The following is a 21,084-nucleotide window of genomic DNA, read 5'->3' on the forward strand; positions in this document are numbered from 1 at the left end:
TTCACAAACCTATGAACAGTTGTGATTCATCCAAGGATGCCGCCAAACTGGCAATTTGAGCACCAAAAGACCAGTTTTTAGCACTGTCTTGTTATATCTTAGATGTTCACCAGATAAGCATTTGAACAATTGTCACCAGAAATTATGCCGATACATCTCTCCACAGTCACCACCAGTAAGCAAAAGAGAGAAATGCAATTATCACAAAAAAAAAATTAGTGCCATAGCTATGTCGGGAAGGGGAAAGGCAAAGAATCAACCATCCCAAGGCCTGCTTGTGTTTGTGGGTTTGCTGACGAATAGGAGGCTGATACACTTGGAAGAACCTGACCCAGTGAATTACTGCTCTCTTATAACCTAGCTGAACGACTCCAATTTCACCACAGCTTTTCGGAAATACAAAAAGTCGAGCATAAGACATTCAGACAGGCGGCTGCACGCACCCTTACTCTGCCCAAGGCCTGGAACACCTTTGTTTACAGTTGTTAATTACGGCATTACAGAGGGACTTGCTGCGCCCGATCCCCCTGAGCCCTACGGGACCCCCTCTCCCACGCGGGACGGCACTCTCAAACACTTCAGGTAAACGGCAATAAGTTACTTAAATAACGAGAACAACTCCGGGGCCTCCGCCACCGGAGCCCCAACGCCGGCGGGTGGCGGTTACGGCGCCAAGGGCCAGACCCCGGGTCCCCCACCCGGCCTCCCCCGCGCCTCCAACGGCACACCCACGCCACGCCACGCCACGCCACACCCCCGCGCGAAACAGCCCCGCCCCGCCCCGCGCACGCGGCGCCTCCTCACAGGCTGCCACCGCCCTCTGGCACCGCCCCGTCCCCTCCCCCGCCCCGCCTTGCGCCCGCCCCCTGGCGGCAGCCCGCCAATCCCGAAGGGCGATGTGGCTTCTCGCCCTTGGGGGCGGGAGCCCCGCCTCCGTTCCGCCTCGCCACCTCTCCCCCCGCTCCCAGGGCGGCTGCGCCTGAAACGCGTGGCACCCGGCGGTTGGTGGAGCCCCGGCAGCCAATGACGGAGAGGCACCTCAGAGCAGGCGTCTAATTTTGCGCACGGAGGCGTGTGCGCTTTCCGCTTCGGTCGGTCGCGCTCGTCTCCCGCCGCGGCGAAGCGGTTGCGGCTGCTGGGCGGGGGCGCCGGGGACGCCGCTCTCGAGCCGTTCGTGGCGCGCGCCCTGGCCTTGCGCGGCGGAGCCGCTTCGGAGGGGCGCGCGAGGCGATCGGCGGCCGCGCCGCGTCGCAGGGCGGCAGCCAGGCAGGGGGAACGGCGGGCCGGAGCGGACCGGGCTGAGGAGCGGAGCGGACCGGACCGGGCTGAGGAGCGGCGGGCGGCGGGATGAGGCCGAGAGGGCTGTGGGTGCTGGTGCTGCTGCTGGGGCTGGCGCAGATCGCCCTCCTGGCGCGGGGCGCGGCGGCCGAGGAGGAGGAGGACGACGACGACGGAGGTGAGTGAGTGAGTGCGTGCGGGGGGCAGGGGGCGGGCTGCGCGCGGGCGAGGTGGGGAGCGGGCCGGCGGCGTCGACCGTTGGGCGCGTGGGTGCCTCGGCCGCCGGTGCGCGGCCCCCCCCCGCCCCCCCCGCCGCGAGGCGCCGGGCCGCGGCCGGCTGCTCCCCGCAGGCCTGTGGGCTGAGGCGGCGGAGGTAGGGAGCTGTTCCCGTTCCGTGAAGGCGCCGGTGTCTCGGAGAGCCTGCTTGTCGGAACGCTGTTCGCTTCTCCTTTGCCGTGCGGCAGGTCAGCATCGCCTCTTCTAATCGCGGAATTAAAAGCTAGCCGTTAGCCGTGTCGGCAATTACCGACTTCTAAATTACCGGTAAATTTGCAATTTTATTATCCGACGGAGCACTCTTTTCCTTAGCCCTTAATTCGGGGCATCTCTGTATTCCGTCTTTTTCGAACTGATTGTTTATTCTTTTCCCAGAAGGAAGGCTGTGTGTTGCTAGTTTCTTGGTGTTTCTTCCCATTGTCTTTGAATTTAACTGATGCCTGTCTTCTTTCCAAAATCGGCTGAAACGAAGCTGCTCTGACTTACTAAGTTTAGCGCTGGTACGTAGGAGGTGCTTCTTTTTTGGTTTTAAGCATCTTTCACATGGATTTTGAGAAATCCGACGTCTTTCGTATTTCCTACATTAACGCTGCTGTATGTTAAGTATTAGAGGGCATTCAGGGAGACGGGATTATGGATGACCTCCTGAACTCCTGTCTCGCAGATTCTTGCTCAGTGAACAGGCACTGAAACTTGAGGAAATGTATTTTATGTTGGGAACCTTATCTGTGTGACCAGCTGTATGATCTGTAGGATAAGGATCAAGAGATTTTTCTTTTTTATAGGACATAGCATCTGCAGTAAGCAGATACACATATTTCAGCTTAGAATTAAAAAAAAAAAAAAAAAGCTTCACGGGAAGATTCTGTATTATGTCTGTTTCTCTGCTTTTAGCTAGAAAAGTTGGTTATCATTGCTTTGTAGCATGTGACGAAGCCTAGTACTGTTTTCCCCTACTACCTTCAAAGGATGAAGTAATACCTGTGATGTTACAGCGAAGCCTGGGTCCTGTGGCTGACAGCAGTAGTTCAGCTTCTTGTGGGCCAGGCTCTCATCAGTATTTCCTATGGGTGCTGTTCTCATTATATGAGTTCTCGGGATCACAGATGCACAGGGATGGAACTATTTCCTCCATCGTACAGGTTGAACACTAATCTGTTGCACAACTGTCGTGGTTTAACCCCATCCAGCAACTAAGCACCACGCAGCTGCTCACTCACTCCCCCCCACCCAGTGGGGTGGGGGAGAGAGTTGGGCCCAATTAGTCCCTGAGTCACAATCCCCCCCACCCCGACTCCCCCCCAGTTCATATACTGGGCATGACGTCACATGGTATGGAATACCCCTTTGGCCAGTTCGGGTCAGCTGTCCTGGCTGTGTCCCCTCCCAACCTCTTGTGCCCCTCCAGCCTTCTTGCTGGCTGGGCATGAGAAGCTGAAAAATCCTTGACTTTAGTCTAAACACTACTTAGCAACAACTGAAAACATCAGTGTGTTATCAACATTCTTCTCATACCTAACTCAAAACCATAGCACTATACCAGCTACTAGGAAGACAATTAACTCTATCCCAGCTGAAACCAGGACAACAACTCAAGTAATTTTCCAATTTCTATTGTGTATCACAAAATTGTATATAAATCATGAACCAGGCTTTACAAAGCCTTTGCTTTAAAAATGCGTGTAGTTAGGGATTTCCATTTTTGCCCTTGAAATGCAGACCTGTATGAAGTGGAATAAATTTACTTTGCAACAAGCAAGTAACTGTATGCAAAATCAGTGTTCAGGAGATGAAAAATTCAGATTAAACCAGGCTTGTTCCACTGTATGGTTTTGGAAGTGAAGTTTGACTAGGGCAGTGAGGCAAATATGAGGCTGTGAGCAACGGCGAGGTTAGCCCAGATCATGACCATTGCATCCTGATGAAGGAAGAGGACGGATCATGTAGAGGATCCACTACAGAAAAGATCAAGGAAGACTGCTTTCATAAAAAGGCTTTCGAATGCCCTGGCAGCAGATCATGAGTCTTGACTTCTGAGTTTCTGAAAACTGAGCTCATCCAATGGGGGAACAGACAATGCAGTGCCCTCCTCAAAAGGAAACTTTCAGGCGGAATCCTGAAGTCATTAATGTCTGGATGCAGCTTTTTCATACGGGATTCACCCCACTTAAGAAAAAGTTACCAGGCCAGACTTCCAATAAATGCTGAAGTTAGTGTAGATGTTCAAGTTCAGTGAAGTTACTGTAAGAATTAATTTCGGTTAGAGTAGCTGTCAGCCTGAAGAAGGCCTGCCAGCCAGCATCATGTACCTGAAGTCTTAAAATGAGTGCCATCTTCATCATGGTTTTTGACTTGTGTGGTAAGGCATTGCAATTTGTGGAAAAGCTTTGTTGGAGTAAAAGGGAGTGGTCCATATTTTACTGGAGGACAGGTTTTAGCCACAGCTGTCACTTGTTTGTTTGTCCACCTGCTTTGCAACTAGCTTTAAGAAACAAAGACACTTCAGGTTTGGGTGCAGCTATTTTATTTTCGTGAGCTGTCTTAAGCAAATACTTATTAGCTAATTCGGCTGTTTCAGGTGTCACAGTTAGACTCATTCTGTATCTGTTCTCTTTAAATTGTAAATCGTTAATGCAGAGGAAAGTTTCTTGTTCTTAATGAAAAAAGTCCTGCTTACTTCTCCCACACTTGGTCAGGTCCTTGGAGCAGGTCTTACAGTCCCAACACTAAAGGGGACCTTAGGGGTAGCTATGATAACCCTAGGTATCGGTGAAGCTGGAGACAACAGAGGTTGATTTGCACTCTTAAGGACCAATTTATAGGTTAACTTTTTGGGGAGGGGGAAAATGCATGCCCTCCTTAAGCCAATTGGGAGAAGCTGGAGTCCTGCTGTGTGTGCTACTGTCCTGCTTTGGTCTCTGAGGTGGACGAAGAAGAAGTGGATGTGTATAATGCCTGTGACAATGTATCATTGTCAAGGAGTTTTATGTTGGCAGTCTATATGGACACTTGCAGGGAAAGATACAAAATTTTTTCAGTGATTGATGTTAGATCTAATGGTAACATTTTCCACTTGTGCAGGATGTTTTTGTAAGTGGTGCTTTGTTCTCAGCTTTCTACACCATGAGCCTATGCCACAGTAGCTGCAGTGGTCTTTTTCTCCGTTGGGGGTGGGTAGTTAGCATAGTAAGCAGGAATGAGAGTCCTAACCTGGTGGTTAGTTTCAGAGATGCATGAGCAGAACTGGTCAGCTAGTTTTGCTCAAATTCCTTTCTGTCAGGAAAAATCAAGTCTGAAATGATTTGCTTGGAAGAGAAATGGGCATTGTGCAACTTGATGGTAATTCAGGTACAGACCAACCATGAATGCCCTGCAGTGAAACATAGCCCTCAAAACTGCTGGGCACGCATGTGAGCAGAAGTTTTGACTGCTGAAATCCCCTGAAAACTAGCTTTTTCACCAGGGCAGTCCTGTAGGTACGTGACTGCCATAGATTCACTTCAAGGGAGTTTGACAGTTCAGCCCTTTCACTGCAAGTGCTCAGAGGCAGCAACACAGGAGGCATTGTCCACTTGCAAATAGTGCTTTTAGCTGCTTTGTAGATCAGATGAAACAGTAGTAATTGTTGAAGAAACTTAATCCAGGTGACTACTGTTGTGTGATAAATGATCTCCTGTGATCTGTCCCCTTGTCAGAAGCTTTAATATTTTGGTAGTGTGTAAAGTTGGGTTCTAATTAAAATTAATGCTTTTTCTCCAGGAGGACATTGTTTTCTAAGAGCATATAGGCTTATTTTTTTAATACCTTCTTCTAACAGAAAAATAGCTATTACAATTTAATGGCATTTTGTCTACTGTGAGCTTGTTCCTATGGTCTGCAGTTGGTCTGATAATAGTGAGGTTTGGGTTTTTTTACTTTTTCATACCTGGATACTACATATTTGTCATTATTAACTTTCAAATTCCAGGTGAAATCAGAGTACTGTCAGAATTCTTGTCCTGAATAAGTAACTTACAGGTACATGATTTGCTTTCCTACTGCAGTAACTCCTGTTAGCTTAGTGAAAAGCCAGTTAAATAGAGAATAGTTTTGAACAAGAAACCTTAATCTTTTTTTTCCCCCCCCCCCCCCCCCGCCCCAATCCTTGGACTCCCAGTGGTAGAAGGGGCCTTAGCGTCATTGTTGCACCTTTATCATTTGGGATGAAGTATTTTCATTACTTGTTCTGTGACTGAAATTCCTTTAAAGTAATTTGGGAAGGTCTGTTTGCCTCAAATGATAGCAATTTAAAAAAAAAAAGTTTAAAGGAACATGTGAAAGATCAAATATTAAAGAAACCATCTCAAATCCCAAGCCAACAAAGATTGAACCAGTTGAAATGTCCTGGCTTCAAATTTCATGGGCTGACTTTGATTAGGTAATTTAGCAAATCTGCTTTCTCCTTGAAATGCCTGTTCTGGACCAGTGGTTTTGGTCTCCTTAAATCAAAGGCCTCCCCAAAAGTTCTTTGAAAGAATTTTTCACTCCATTTATTTTAGAAGAGTACCTTGCATCTGCCAAGTGCATAGGAGTGGGTTTTCATGAGACTTCTGTGACAGTCACTTATTTGATTTTACGCTCACTCTGCAGTCTGTTGCTGATCCAGAGCAGAATGATGCTCCTGTGAATGGAAAGCCTCTTCAATGAATTGTAGACCTGAAACATCACTGTAACTGAAAGCAAGATATATTGAGGTGGCAGGGGTGGGATTTAACAGTCAGGAACAGAAGCATAATTTTGAAGTGCTGCCTCTAAACCACCTAGGTAGTAGTGAAATGATAGCATCTGAGTTTATAGCAAGCCTGTCTGTTTTAGACATTCAGACAGGCAGAGCATAGTAGTTGTGGTGTCACAGGTGTAGTGAGTAAGGGTACAAGGGAAGCATTGAGGATAGATAACATCTGCTTTTTTGGTGCAAGACGCCTAATTTTTCCAGCAGCAAGTTGCTGCGCTTGAAGGACAGCTGGTTTGCTGCATTATTGAGGGCTTCTGTTTGAATTCAGGTATCATCTGTGTGCCCTTCTTGCCCAACGATACGTGTCTCACTTCCCACATTTCAACAAGATACCAAACATAACATACCTTGGTAGTGACTCTCACATAGGTCTGTATGCATTAATTCTTGTGTCCATTTTGTTAGTTTGCCTGATAAATGTAGACACTTTACTGAAATATTTGTATTGTTAGCTGGCGTAGCGTGGACAAAAATTAAATGGTCAAACACCTGAGTCCAAGCTCTTAGCATACTGAGGTAGCTGTCATTGCATGTGGAGCAGGAACTAACCAGTGTTGATACTTTTTTAACCCCAGGGTATACTTAATACAACTTTAACCTGGTAATGTTATTTTAATGTTCAACTTGACACAATCTAATCCATATTGCACTTTTACTTTTCCAGAATCTGTTACAAAAGAAGCTGACAATGACAGTGACGATGACGACGACGATGATGACGATGATGATGATGATTCTGGAGTTAAAGAAGAAAATGGTGTATTAGTCTTGAATGATGCAAACTTTGACACCTTTACTGCAGACAAGGACACTGTGCTGTTGGAGTTCTATGCACCATGGTGGGTTCACAGCCTGCAGCACCACCTTAGGTGCAGGATGGAGTGGCTGTCAGGAGCTTGTCTGACAGGACACACTCCTAAAAAATGAACTTAGGTTGCAATTTTAAAGATGATGTAGGAGTAGCTTGCCTGTAGGAGAAGCACTGGACTCTGCCATAGCCCAGGGTAGGAGACGGTTCTGGTGGTGTGGAGGTACCCTTTTCCCTGCCCCTGTACCACGCGATGGACAACAGCCTGCTCTTTCCCCACAGATGTGGGTCGTGCTGAGGGATCCCATGCCAAGGGAACCATAGTCCTGGTTCCATCCCTGCTCTGTGCCTGTGAGGCAACAGAAATGGTCCTAGTGAGGCCCAGAAAAGTCATGCAGTATGGTCTCACAGCCTGCTATTGTGTCCTTGTACTGACCCACTGAGAACTTGTGCACTTCCTCGTCTAGATGGAGGAGACTTCCCTAGTAGGGGGATTGCTACAGGGTTTTCCTTGTCAAGTTCAAATCTCTTAACTTGCCAGAGAGTTGTGGTGTAAGGACATAGCTTGTTCTATTACCAATTTAAACAGTGCCTTATACATCTACCTGATCATGATAATTCTGCTGGCATACCAGGGTACACAGTAATACTAGTGTGCTCAGGGGAGCTACAATGGATTTACTTGCATATAACTGAGACAAAGAATTTTGTCCAGAGTGTATCTTCTCTTGCATTCTTATGGACAAAAATAATGGGGATGGTTAGTGGGGGAAAACAAGAGTAGAATATATTTGTAGTCAAGTTGCCGAGTTAGTGTTGCAGTCAGAACCTCTTTCTCTTTGTGGCTTAGTTGTATAAAGATGACTTACTCATTTGTCCTTTTCTAGTCTTTTAGTAGAGGGGGGAATACAATCTTGCTTGAGGTGGAGTTGCATTTTAACTAGTGCCACTCTTATCCCATCCCTGCTTGGCTGTAGGTAATATTTCTGCAGCTGTAGTTTGCCTGCATGAAAACTGAACATGAAGCTTAATTTATCTGAGCAGAGGGATGTGTGGTCATTGCAGACAACACCTCTTTTCTTTTTTTTTCTACTCCCCCTCCTGCCAGTTGAGAGGCTAAAGAGTACAGACTATCTGCTATACACTACATTGCCTCTTGTTTTCTTCATTTTCCTGGTTTCGTCTTCAGCTTGTCAAGCTATATTCAGCTTTTCTTACACTTGTATCCTCTGACATGCCAGCTTTTGCAGCAGGAGCCTCTGCTCTTCCCAAAGAGTTCTGGTGTGGCCAGAGAGAGAGCAGGTTCTGTGATACTGTGGTGGGTGTGAGATTTCATTAGGCCAACTTAAATACTGGTTCATTTTCCTCTTTAGTTCAATTTAGGGTGCTAGGTAGAGAAGACAAACCTAGATTAGGGAGAAGCTGAAGTTTGAACAGAGACCATATTTGGGGGTGGCAGGGAGGAAGGAGAGGCATAGTACAAGGTTTGCAATTTTGTTGTAAAAGCAATTGTTAATTTTTTTTGCAGTGGCTTTGTAAAACACATATGGAAATGTTTTGCCTGTTGAATGAAAATAAAAAAAAAAATTTGGGATTTGAACAAAGAGCACATTAGCTACAGTAACTTTGTCTCTCCATTATCTGAAAACATAGCAAGACAAACATCTTGATGTTGTGAACACCTGTCAGAAGGCATCCTGGAAATGCAGAGTAGCAAAATACCCCTGTGGGTCTGTTGTGCATTTATGTATCTACTTGTGTCTTCCTCTGACAGGTGTGGGCATTGCAAGCAGTTTGCTCCTGAATATGAAAAGATAGCCAAAACTCTGAAGGAAAATGACCCTCCTATTCCAGTTGCCAAAATAGATGCTACTGCAGCCACTTCGCTAGCAAGTCGTTTTGATGTCAGTGGCTACCCAACCATCAAAATCCTGAAAAAAGGCCAACCTGTTGACTATGATGGTTCTCGAACGGAAGATGGTAAGCGCCAGTCCTTTGCAATTATCTGTAAGAAAGCAAAGGTAGTATATGGTCTTGCTTCTTAATGTGACTATTTTGAAGGACTTCATCAAGTTACTTTATCTTAAGCAGAATAATATCATGAAGGCTGAAATGTTGCCTGTCTTCTCAATTGGCTGAACGCTAGAAGACAATTTTGCAGGTAGTGGGTAGTGCTGTTACTGATGGAAGGTTTCTAGAAGTATGACTTGACTAGAAGAGGAGGTAGTCTCATGCTTGCTGAAGGATCAGCTAATAAGAAACATCTGAACTGTACATTGATTGTATATAAAACCACTTTTTTTGGCTTAATGAATGTGTCCAACTTCAGTCAGAGGGGAAAAACTACCTTTTCTGTCTGTTTTGAGATGGAATTCATGTGCTACAGTGCTGCGAAGTACAGATCTGTGCTCCGCGTAAGTAAGATGCTCTATAGGGTGAAGAGAAGACCTTCTTGGCAATATCAACAATGAAGTAAAGCATAAAGGAGCTTGATTTGCCCTTTGAAAATGTTCTTGTGTAAGCTTTGGTCCAAGACCATGCGTGCCACTCTGACTTTAAATTCTTGATACCAACTCTTGCATTTGATTATGCTATTGTATGATAATGCAAACTTGCTAATTGGGCTATTGAACTGTATTTCAGCAATTGTGGCCAAAGTCAAGGAGGTTTCAGACCCCAGTTGGACCCCTCCACCAGATGCTACGCTGGTATTGACCCAGGATAATTTTGATGACATTGTGAATGGTGCTGACATAATCCTGGTGGAGTTCTATGCCCCATGGTAAGCAAGAAGGCAGTCACCTGTACTTTCCTAGCACAGCTGGCCTGAAAATGCTTGGTGACCTGTTTTCTGTTATGCCTCTTTCAAAGAGGCTTGCATTGTGTGGAGGTGTGTAGCTCTGGTGTACCTTGGTTCTAATCTGGACCTAGGATTGCATTACAAATCACTTGAAGACTAGACTGGATCTGTGTCTCAGCAAGGGGTGGTCTCCAAAACTTCACTGAAGATTCTCCTTATTTACTAATTTGGGAACACGTTGGGAGGTACTGAAAACCAAAGGAAGCTGATCCTTAGTTTAAAAATCACCTCTAAAAATGAAACTACCTATAGTAATGTGGGGCCAGACACAGAGTCTAGCTTCAGGTTGGAGAGTCAAGTCTTCCTAGACTGAAGTGTCCTTTGTAGATTGAATAACCCCATTTCTACTTTCTGCATTCTGGAAGACTTAACTCTTCCACTTCAGAGGTAGAAGGTACCTAGCAGGACTCATGGCTTGTAAAAACTGCCCTCCCCCCTCCTTCCCTAGGTGTGGACACTGCAAAAGGCTTGCTCCAGAATATGAGAAGGCTGCCCAAGAGCTCAGCAAGCGCACACCTCCTATTCCCCTGGCTAAAGTTGATGCTACTGCTGAAACTGAGCTTGCAAAGAAGTTTGATGTTACTGGCTACCCAACTCTGAAAATATTCCGCAAGGGCAAACCTTATGACTACAATGGTCCACGGGAAAAATATGGTACTGCAACTTCTGCTTTTTCTTATTTTCTGAGGGCTTGACCACAAATGTTTTGACGTATCTATAGGATTTGCAGACTTGTTAACATCATAGCAATGGTAGTTGGGGAAACGTGAAAAACTGTGCTCTCGTACCTACATGGGCCAGCAGTATAAATTTGTCTCTAATCTTTATAACATCTTATGGTGGTACTATAAGCTCCTTTTAATATAAAGCAAGTTAAAAACACATGGTGAAGCAGTGGCAGTATGAGTAAATGGGCAGCCTTTAATTGCACTGGAATGCACCATAAGGGCTGGCAAAGTGCTCAATATTAGGTTTTAATAAGAGAGAAGTCTTAAGATTATCCAAGTAGAACTTTGGGTCATAGCAGGGTCAGGGGACAGGGTAGGGTCTAGAATTTCAGAAAGGAGACTTACTTGAAAGATAACCTGATATCTATGGAACTCATGCTTGGTTACCTCTTCTGAAACCAACTTGAAAGAGAATAGCCAGAATTGCAGCTTAAAAACTTGGACGGAGGTCTTGCTGATTTGATCTTTAAGTTATTGTGGGAGGGCAGCACAGAAAGAAAGGTGTCCACAGGAAATGTGGTATTAAACAGTGTTGTAGAGGGAATGCCTGAACCTTTCAGTTCAATAAATGTTCTAAACTTTTTGGGTGTGGGTTTTTCTCACAGGTATTGTTGACTACATGATTGAACAGGCTGGTCCTCCATCCAAACAGATTCAGGCTACCAAGCAGGTACAGGAATTTCTGAGAGATGGGGATGATGTCATTATCATTGGTGTCTTTAGTGGAGAGAATGACAAAGCCTATCAGCTCTATCAGGAAGCAGGTAAAGAATGTTTTAAAATATTAAGGGAAGTTATGTTTTGTTGAGATTCTGCCCAGGACTTTGGGCATGGAGAGATCCTTTATTTCTGCTCTTAGTTCAGTGGGGGAGGTTGGAGAGGAATAAGAGGAAGGAGATTGAAGGGTGATCTTCTACTTGTACTCAAGAAAAGAGTTCACACCAGATTTTGAGGCTATAACTAAAGTATCGGCCAGTCAGAGGAGATACCTCCTCTTGGCATTGTGTCCCTAAAAACATGTGAACTAGAGAGGAGGGAAAATTCCTAGCTGAGGAACAAATCGCAACTTCTTGGCTTAAAGCCTTGCTAGCTTTGCCATCTGCTATTGCTTGTTTCATCTCTGACAGTTCCAGAGGCTGGGCTTTGCCAAACTTGTTTAGTGAGGGGGGCCTGGAGAAAGAATCATCATCCACCTCTGGATCAGTTTAGACCGTTCCTGGCGATGTTTATTCTTAAAAACCCCTTTGATATGACACATTGATGGTCTTGTTAACGATATTTGCTACCACACAGAAGAGGCTAAGCACTTGAAGTGCTCAGTCCCTTTAATCAGTCCCTGTGTCTCGCATGATCAGAGAACTTGCAGCCACTCTTGGTTTCTGCCAGAGCCTTGAGAGCAGTGCGGGCAATTCTTTTCTCCCTGGCTATGCCTGCTTCTGGGGCTGCCATCATTTATAGCTGGATTAGGAGCTGACTTGGTTGCTGCAGCATAGCAAGATACAGAACTGTTTCCCAGGCTGCCCCAAAGAAAATAGATTGACTAGGTGACCTTGTGGGTTCCTTTCCAGTGCTACTTTCTGTTATTTGAGGAGAATCCAAGAGGTAGGAGACTGATAAACAAATAGCTGTTTCACTGTACATGTTTTGGAAGCAGTTCAAGGTTTTTGAATATGTAGAATAACTCATCAAGTAGAAGGGTTGTTGAACAGCATTCAAATAGTGCTACTCAGATTGTATGTATTTCCACATGCTTCTCACCCCTGGATAAGAGCTGTTCCCCGAGACTCTGGGTTGTTCCATGTCCCATTGAGAATGGGAAGAGAGTTTACTTGCAGCGCAGTCTCAAGATTTCAGTCAGAGGCTGTCAGTTCACTTCTTGATGACTTTTCCTTCTTCCTAACCTTAATTTTTCAGCTAATGGTTTAAGAGAAGATTACAAGTTCCATCACACCTTCAGCAATGAGATTGCAAAACTACTGAAAGCATCTCCAGGAAAAGTGGTTGTCATGCAGCCAGAGAAATTTCAGTCAAAGCACGAGCCCAAGATGCACGTTTTGGATCTTAAAGTGAGTAGCTGATCCAAAGCTAGAAAGTTTGTGTGTGGACTGAAGGTTCTCTTTCTTTGTATATATGAGCAGTTAGCATATTCCTGTTGGAAGTACTCCACTAGATATTTGAGGCAACCTGTTTGTCCCCTGAAATTGTATTGGTTTGTTCGAGAAAGCATTACGAAATTAACCCAGAGGTTATGTATTCAAATAATAATTTACCATTACAATATTCAGTTTAAAGGTAGAGTACTAAATTATCTTTAGTGCTCAAGGATTTGAAGAATATGGTGACAGCATTGTTTATAACATGACCCTCTTCTTTATTCATGCATGCATGAATATTAGTTTTCAGTAGTGTAACAGCAATGCCACTTGAATCCATTTGTCTGAACTTTTTTCCCAATTTTTTTAAGCAGGACTCTACAGGTGGATTGGAGATTAAAGAGCATGTGCTAAAGCATACTTTGCCTCTAGTTGGTCATCGCAAGCCTTCCAATGATGCTAAAAGATATGCTAAACGTCCTCTAGTGGTTGTCTATTATTCTGTAGACTTTAGTTTTGACTATCGTGTTGGTAAGTTCGCTAAGATTACCATTCCTCCACTTTGGGAGGAAGCAAGCCTAGAAATTACTAATTGCATTGTGTTACGGTTTTTCAGCTACGCAGTACTGGAGAGGCAAAGTCCTGGAAGTGGCCAAAGACTTCCCTGAATATGTGTTTGCTGTTTCTGATGAGGAAGATTATTCTTCTGAAATAAAAGATTTGGGCCTGCTCGAGAGTGGAGAGGATGTCAATGTCGCCATTCTGGATGAAGGTGGCAAGAAATATGCCATGGAGCCAGAAGAGTTTGACTCTGATGTACTCAGGCAATTTGTGCTGGCATTCAAAAAAGGTACAGATTCTAAAATAGAGTTCTCTAAGCCATTTGCTTTGTTTCCCCTTCCAAGAGTTTTTCCTGAGGCAATGGCTACAATGAAGTTGTACGTGCAACATTACAGTGCTCTGGCTTAAAGCTTTTGGATGTTTCTTGCGTTTTTTCATTAACTTTGTTGCTTGGACTATGCTGTGGCATCTAGCTATATTCTAAAACTGAGCGTGTTTGGCAAGCCTAAAATGTTCTTGCAGCTTTGAAGTGTGAGCTGATCATTCATATTTGGGACTAGTATAATAAATCACTGTCTAATACATTGTGGATGGAGAGTCATAAAAAGAGGGAGAAAGGTTCTAGGGAATTGTGAAACAAATTGTTGCCCATATTTCACAAGGTTACTGTGCTAAAAGGTCACCAGCAAACTAGCCTATGTTTCATGCAGAATTAAGTTCATTTACTGGTGCAATGCTTTCACCTGGTGGGAGGATGTACTTCTGCCCTTTCTTGGGGGAGATTTTAAGGACTGCTCTTACTGTATTCTAACAGTGGTGTGTGTGCTTCCTTCTAGGAAAACTGAAGCCTATTGTGAAGTCCCAGCCAGTGCCAAAAAATAACAAAGGGCCTGTGAAAGTGGTAGTGGGTAAAACTTTTGATACCATAGTAATGGATACAAAGAATGATGTTCTCATAGAGTTCTATGCCCCATGGTGTGGACACTGCAAGAAACTAGAACCAGTGTATACTGAGCTAGGCAAAAAATACAAGAATGAGAAAAATCTGGTCATAGCCAAGATGGATGCTACTGCCAACGATGTGACGAGTGATCGCTACAAAGTGGAGGGATTCCCCACTATCTACTTTGCTCCGAGGGACAAGAAGAACAACCCTATTAAATTTGAAGGCGGGGACAGAGATTTAGAGCAGTTGAGCAAATTTATAGAGGAGCATGCGACAAAACTCTCCACAACAAAAGAAGAGCTTTAGATAAAATGAGGGTTGTGAAGAAAAATTGTACATTGTAGTTAAAAGCAAGTTACTGACAAAACTTCATGAGAGAAGAATTAAGCAGTTTGAGCAAGGAAATTCTTGAGCAGTAAAGCAATTGCAGTATCTTTTTTTTATATGGCAGAAGAGTTTTTCTGGACACTGAACTTCTCTGATATGAATGTCTTACGTTAGTTATCGTTTTGATCTTTGGAGAAAAATACATCCTTTATTTTTTGTGACTATCTTGAGCTTGATTATTTGACTCCAATGCAGCTATTTTTTAAGTTAAAAGATACTACCAGAAAGAGAACCAGATCCCTCTGCCAAACAGATTTCTCTGTCTTATTTGTTGGTATGGTTACTGGGGGGAGGAGTGTTTTGAGCCAGTCTCTCTTCTGTTATGTTTCTGTATACCTATTCATGTGACTGTATCACTGTATTCATTGCTGAGGGTAAGAATGGAGGTTTTCTAAAGTGTGGACAAATTATTCAGTCCAACTGAGATAAGACACAGTGATTTACTATGTGCTCTAGACCTGTTTGCTTTTGCTTTGTGCCCCTCTGTAGAGAGGGTGATGCTAAAATAGCAAGTTTTTCTAATTTACATCTCTTTACTAGTCCGTATTTGACCCATTTATGTCTTAGTCTTCCCAAGTATGTTTTGGAGTAATTGGAGTGTGGCAGAAGGAGGATCTAGTGGGTGGTAATGCTTGGATTCTGGTATCGAATCTGTGTGTTACTATCTCCTTTCCTTCTGCAGAGAGGAAGGTTTGGTAGTGATTCATCCTTGGGAAAGCAAACAGACATTCTGATGGACTTTATTCCTGTGGCAGCTACTGCAGGTACAAAGGATGATGGCATCTACTCTGTGCTCCACTTGGGAGTATGTGCATTTAAAAGCGGATTTTGATCTTGAATGTCCTAGTTTAGATATGCCCATAAACTTATGGGCCATGTCAGGATGGCAGGCTTATATACTCCAGAAGCATTGTCTGCCTCTTCTCAGAGCTGTGATGCTACAGTGTGTTTGACTTGAGTGTTACTGAGGCAGTTTTGATACATACTGCATTTTGTGGGTAGTGCTTCTCTCCTAGCAGCACTGTTTTCTGTCTTGCAAAAGACCAATATCATCAGTCTTCCTTCAGTATTTCCTTGTTGCATTAGTTTTCAACTTTTTGGAGGGTGTGCAAATCTAAAACCACCACCCAATATTTTTTCTTCTGGGGAGATGCAGTCTTCTGTGTAGCAAGGATAAACCCAAGTCCAGGAGGTGGCTGTTAAAGTATAGTGCAAGGACCCAAAAGGGCCTGCAAGGGGGTACATAATCCTTATCCTTTCCTACTGCACTTTGCGTCCCTGTTGAAGGCACATGTGTCCCTGCTGCCTTAACAGTTCCTCACTGACTGTTAGCAACCTACACAGCAAAGCATGACTATTGAATTATTCTTGCAGAAGTGTATGAGACTGCATGAAGGCTTTCTTTTAATTATCAATTTAGCTGAAGGTAATGAACAAAGCTCACAAGCAGATTATGAATGAAGGGGACAGTATCAAATCTCCACGGAGTTCTGGGGTGTGCTTGAATGCTATTCAGCTCCTGTTGTTTATCAGCAAAAGCTGGGAAGTGCTAAGCAACTCTTCAGGATCGGATCTCCATTGCTGCTTTGTGTTAAAGCAGTGTGATCGTTCACTTCAGGCCCTGGCATTGTCACTCTCCTCCTTTCGTATTAGAGGGCTTTGTCTCCACTATCCTTAAATGTACAGATATCTGTTAAGCTTAGGCAATATTTCACCTACAAGACTCTTACCAAGCGCATTATCTTCCCATCATTTGCCATTTCTGTTTGCAGCTTTTCTGTAGAGCCTTCAAAGGCCATGATCTGTGATAAATGTCTTGTGCAGGCAACTGGACCAAGATCAGACTTAGCTGAGCATGAGCTTATGTTAGAGGTGACTTTTTTTGGCTTTAGAAAGTATACATAAGCCAAGTAGCAAGTTCTGTCCTGTCTGCCGGTTAAGATCAATTCAGTTCTTCAAAGAAGCAGGGACAGACTTTTTAAACCAGTTCTTAAACATAGTTCAGTTTCTATACCTAAGCAAATACCTTGCTTAATACTGCAGGGAACTAAACTACTCCTGCTTATTAGTTAGTTGCAGGCTTATAGGGATTTATTCCAAACCAGGTGTTGTCTAACCAACAGGAGGATATGGATAAATATGGAACATGTGGAAGGGAGGGTGAAAAGTCCCCTCTTGGTGGTGAGGACTACAGTCAGGGCTGAAGCTCTAGTCTTCTTAGGACAGCAAGTGTTAAAGTTGAGCATAAGAGTTTCTTGCCTCTCCTTGCAGGTGCTAACTTACTAACATTGTCATTGCCAATGCTGTACTGTTTCTGTAGACTTCTTCCTCCCAGCATGACCTGACACCACTCTGGGTTGAAAGCAACCTCTGCAGCCTGCTGGGAGCCATTGTGACAATAAAGGGCACAAGGCCCAGGGGAGTGTCCAAGGTGTGCTTCCACAGTGTTCCTGCCATCTTTCTCTTCCTTGCCTCCACAAGTGGAGGCAGCCTGGAACACAGTTACTTCAGGGCTGTGCACAAAGACCTGAATTTTGTTCTGGAGCAGCAGTGCTTAAGTCAGAGCTGACTAAAGAAGAGGAATACACTTAGTTTCCTGACAACTGTGAGCTGCTTTACCACAAGTAGGTTATTGGTTTAGGTTACAAGCAGTAGAGGGAATGAGGATTTGATCTACCCTTATACTAGCGTCATCTGGCTGCATTTCCTGTGAGTCCTTGGCTGTGCCACACACCTTGGCATCTGCACTTCATAATTGATATATTTATCTTGATCACTTCCCAGCAAGATGAGGATGCTGTTGCCTCTCAACTTTTGGCAAAGTCATACTGGAAAGCAAACTGCTTTCCTTAGCTCCAGTATCCTGTCCCCTGCTGTGTGCACTATCAACATCACATCAACTTTGTGAAACTCACTGGGATGGCTACATTATTAGGTCTGTTATCTCTCTGTAGAGAGATAAAGCTCTCTACATGAAATGTGATTGGTGCTTTTTAAGTGGAACAGGTCATACCATTTTTTGGAATTTAAATGCATTATGCATGTCTGCTTTTCCCTTCCTGGTGTACTAGGATGCTTTCCTAGGCATCCTAAACTCCACTTAAGTATTGCCTACATGGTGCTGATTAGCCTTTGTGTTCCCTTCTTATAGAAGAAAAAAAAAAAAAGCATGCAGTGCAGAAGGACAAGGGAGCTCCCCTCACTTACTCTTAGCCACAGCTGCATGAGCATATGGCATCATTTCTGATTATAGTTCCAGGTGGAAGAAAGCCTGCAGTTTATGCTTCAGCACAGGGCTGATTTGTGTAGTAATAACAGTTCCTGGGTAGGCTCCAAGGAGCTTGGCCTGGTATAAATATCTCCTACACGTGCATCCTCTAGAAGACAAAAATTTTTCTGTCGACTGTAGTACATCTTTAAGTAGTCAGACTTGAGACTTCTTCAGGGCCAATTCCTTTCCCTGAAGGGTCAAGGACTACGGTAAGCAGCAACTCTAGCACAGCTGGTGCTCCTTGAGGAGTGAGTTTGTCTGTACTGTGTCTGTAGGACAATGAAGGTGACAGTAAATACTGTTGTGGGATCTTGATACTGCATTAAGTGCTAGCTTTTTTTGGTACTAGAAGAGTTTGTTAACAGTAGAGGGACATGTCTCTCTTCAATTGAGGTTATTACTTGGTTTCTACTCTAAAGAATTTTATACTTCAAAACTGTTAATTATGGTGATACCTGGGTATGGCCCAAGATTTGGCTGGTAGCAAGCAAGCAAGGCACTGCAGAGCTGGAGACTACTCCACAAAGTTTATCTGTGCTCTTGTACATGAGGCTATGTGCTGAGGAAACAGGCTTCTGAAAAGTAGAATGTGAGTAAGAATCTATCATACAGGTTAAAGGCTTTTCAGAAAGTAGCATTCACTGTAGTGGTCAGACCTGTGTCCTTTCTTTTTGTGGTAGGCAAGAGAAGCCACTGCAAACTGTCCATGCTCCAGAAGGCTTTTTGCTCAGAGCCTGCATTGGAAATGGACAAGGATCAGAGGATTGAGTATTTACAGTCTGTATGCTCAGCCCTTGATGTGGGGTAATGAGTTTATCAAGCCCTGTGCAAACAAGTATGTAATCCATTTAGTCAAACTGGTACAGAGCCTTATATTAAGCAATTTGGCTTTGGTTTACTGTGCTTAAGTTGCAAAACTCCCTTTATCAGTGCAGAGCAGGGATCTGTGAGCAATCCTAGCTGAAGGCACTGAAATGCTGTAGCATCTTGCCTCAGTTGCCAGGCATTTTGGGGACTTCAGCTAGTAGTGCTGCACAGCTTGAAGTATGGAGGTGTTGCAGGAATCGCTGCACATCGCTGCAGTGCATATGTCAGGGGAGGGCTCCTAATTACCAACTACTTCTTTTCCTGCCTGGACCCATGTGTCCCATGGTAAGTTTCATGAAGCCATGCAGCCATGGGCAGGAGAAATGTTTTCCTGGTATGCATGACCTGTCTCAATATCTGTGCCCAGAATCCCACAGAGCTCACAAGTCACCTTGTTTTCTTTTAACTTTGGATGTTGCTCTGCACTGAAGCCGGTTCCTTTAGACACGGCTGTGCATGCTCTGAGAGGCCACAGGCTGATGTCATGTTAATGTTAGTGCTGGATTTTCTGTGTCATGAACAACTGGTTTTATATAAAGCCACTGTGCTGTTATCTGACCCTTTGCAGCATTGCTTTATGCACCATTCCTGAATGTCTGGACAAGCTCTGTATACAGAATGAAATCTAAATTAGCATGCCTCTGCAGAGGCTGGGTGAGACTGCTTGGATCTGGAAGGACATGGCCATTCTCCAGTTTCATTTCTGAATATAGAGAGGAAGAGATTTGCTCTGTGAATTACCATGAATCCTTACATTAGAAAGGTGGAAGTTTCAGTTTCAGAGAAGCTGTTTGTTCAAATCCCAAGCTGTGTGTGTCTTGTTTAACAAAAGGGTAGAGATAAAACTATATTTAATCCAATCATGTAAAGAAAACTCTTATTACAATCAGTAATCCAATACTCTGATGGATTTCCACGTGCTGGGGTTTTGAACAGCCAGTTGTTTCTTTGTAGTGAAAGCTAATGCTTGTCAGCCTGCTCTTGATTAATGCCCTCCTACTTGCTTTGTCAAAGTTATAGTAGCCTTCCTGAAACTCGGTACATTTTGCCTTGCAATAGGGGAGAATTGTTCTGCAATACAGCCTGGTAAATTGCTTCTCAGAATGATAGAAGCAGAGTAAAAGAAAATACAGCAGAAGGTGGGCTCAGAAAAAAGCAGATAACTCAAATTTCCATAATTCAGAGAAATCAAGGCTAGAAGGACCACTTGCTCACCTATTCTGATTGCTTTACATATCAGGCCACAAGTTTTTAGCTGTTTGCTTCCCATATTCAGCCTAATAACTTACATTTAACCTATACAGCTGTTAAAAAAAAAAAAAAAAAAAAAAAGCATGCAATACAAACAAGCTCCACAACTCTGTTGCTACACTAACACTGATTTCTCAACCACAGCATGCATTCAGGAAATGGAACATGCCTCTTGAAAGTGGTACTGCTTTGAGTAAGGAAAGCAGTTTTGCCTTCACTTGCCATGTGAAATATTTCATGTGTTAGTTTTGCTAGTGCCTTTGGACAGTAGATTTCAGTTACGTATTTTTAATGAGGGGTTTGGGTCTTTTGTACTTTGAGTTGGTTTTCGTCTTTTACAGTCTCAAGATGATACAACAACTAAAGGAGAGCCGGTAAAACTCCACTGGCTTAATTAATCCGTAGCTCTTCCCAACCAGCAGATCTTCACAGAGGGTCTAGTGTCAGGTGGGTTGAGCTTTGTTCAAGATCCTTTCAACGAGCCTGAAGGAGCAGTAATAGAGCACATAACTACAGCAGATGCAAATCAAGAGGTGTTTATTGGTGTACTAACCAGTCCATTGAAATGTAAGTGGCCTTACTAATCTGCCTGCCTCTCTTTTTCTGAGATCACCCTTAATGTTCAATTTGGACAAACCAGCCACTCTTGAAATAGAAGAGTCACCTTTTAAATAAAAAAAAGGTCACACTGGGCTTTGTTTTTCATTCTTTTCACTTCCAAGATGCACCACAAGTATTAATGAGATCCTTGAAGCATGGTGTTTTCTACAGTGGCACAGCAGTGCGTGTAAGGGTAGCACTTCCTCATACTGGAAGCTATCCAAAAGAACAGGTAAGGATCAAAAAGTCTTACTTTGATCACAGTGATGTGACAACAGCTTCAGTGGTAGGAGCAATTCAGTGTTTGTTTGGGGTTTATTTCTTAACAATGCAGCCTGTTGTGCTGAGAATTGTAGGAATGGTCAACCTTCATCAGACATACTG

At 43.9% G+C, this 21,084-nt stretch overlaps 1 protein-coding gene across 3 annotated transcripts; it reads left to right on the forward strand.

The window, feature by feature from the left end:
- The first annotated feature begins 1,059 nt into the window (after positions 1-1,059).
- Positions 1,060-14,875, forward strand: PDIA4 (protein disulfide isomerase family A member 4). 3 transcript variants are annotated; one of them, XM_030008439.2, is made up of 10 exons: positions 1,061-1,456; positions 6,993-7,167; positions 8,911-9,116; positions 9,780-9,918; positions 10,445-10,650; positions 11,330-11,488; positions 12,639-12,790; positions 13,189-13,348; positions 13,434-13,667; positions 14,215-14,875. In XM_030008439.2, exons 1-10 carry the CDS (start codon positions 1,348-1,350, stop codon positions 14,628-14,630), a joined length of 1,956 nt encoding a protein of 651 aa, XP_029864299.1. In that variant the 5' UTR covers positions 1,061-1,347; the 3' UTR covers positions 14,631-14,875. The 3 variants fall into 3 exon arrangements, with proteins under 3 accessions (XP_040978379.1, XP_029864299.1, XP_029864300.1); XM_030008440.2 differs by having other exon boundaries at positions 1,062-1,456; positions 13,192-13,348; XM_041122445.1 differs by lacking the exons at positions 8,911-9,116; positions 9,780-9,918 and having other exon boundaries at positions 1,060-1,456.
- Positions 14,876-21,084: the final 6,209 nt, after the last annotated feature.

This window comes from Aquila chrysaetos, chromosome 3, assembly GCF_900496995.4.
Source record: "Aquila chrysaetos chrysaetos chromosome 3, bAquChr1.4, whole genome shotgun sequence".
Lineage (NCBI taxonomy): Eukaryota > Metazoa > Chordata > Aves > Accipitriformes > Accipitridae > Aquila > Aquila chrysaetos.

Coding starts and splice junctions, on each gene's coding strand:
- PDIA4 (XM_030008439.2), top strand. CDS start 1,348: ATGAGGCCGAGAGGGCTGTGGGTGCTGGTGCTGCTGCTGGGGCTGGCG. Junction 10,651..11,329: donor TGGTCCACGGGAAAAATATG/GTACTGCAACTT, acceptor TTTTTCTCACAG/GTATTGTTGACTACATGATT. Junction 13,349..13,433: donor TAGTTTTGACTATCGTGTTG/GTAAGTTCGCTA, acceptor ACGGTTTTTCAG/CTACGCAGTACTGGAGAGGC.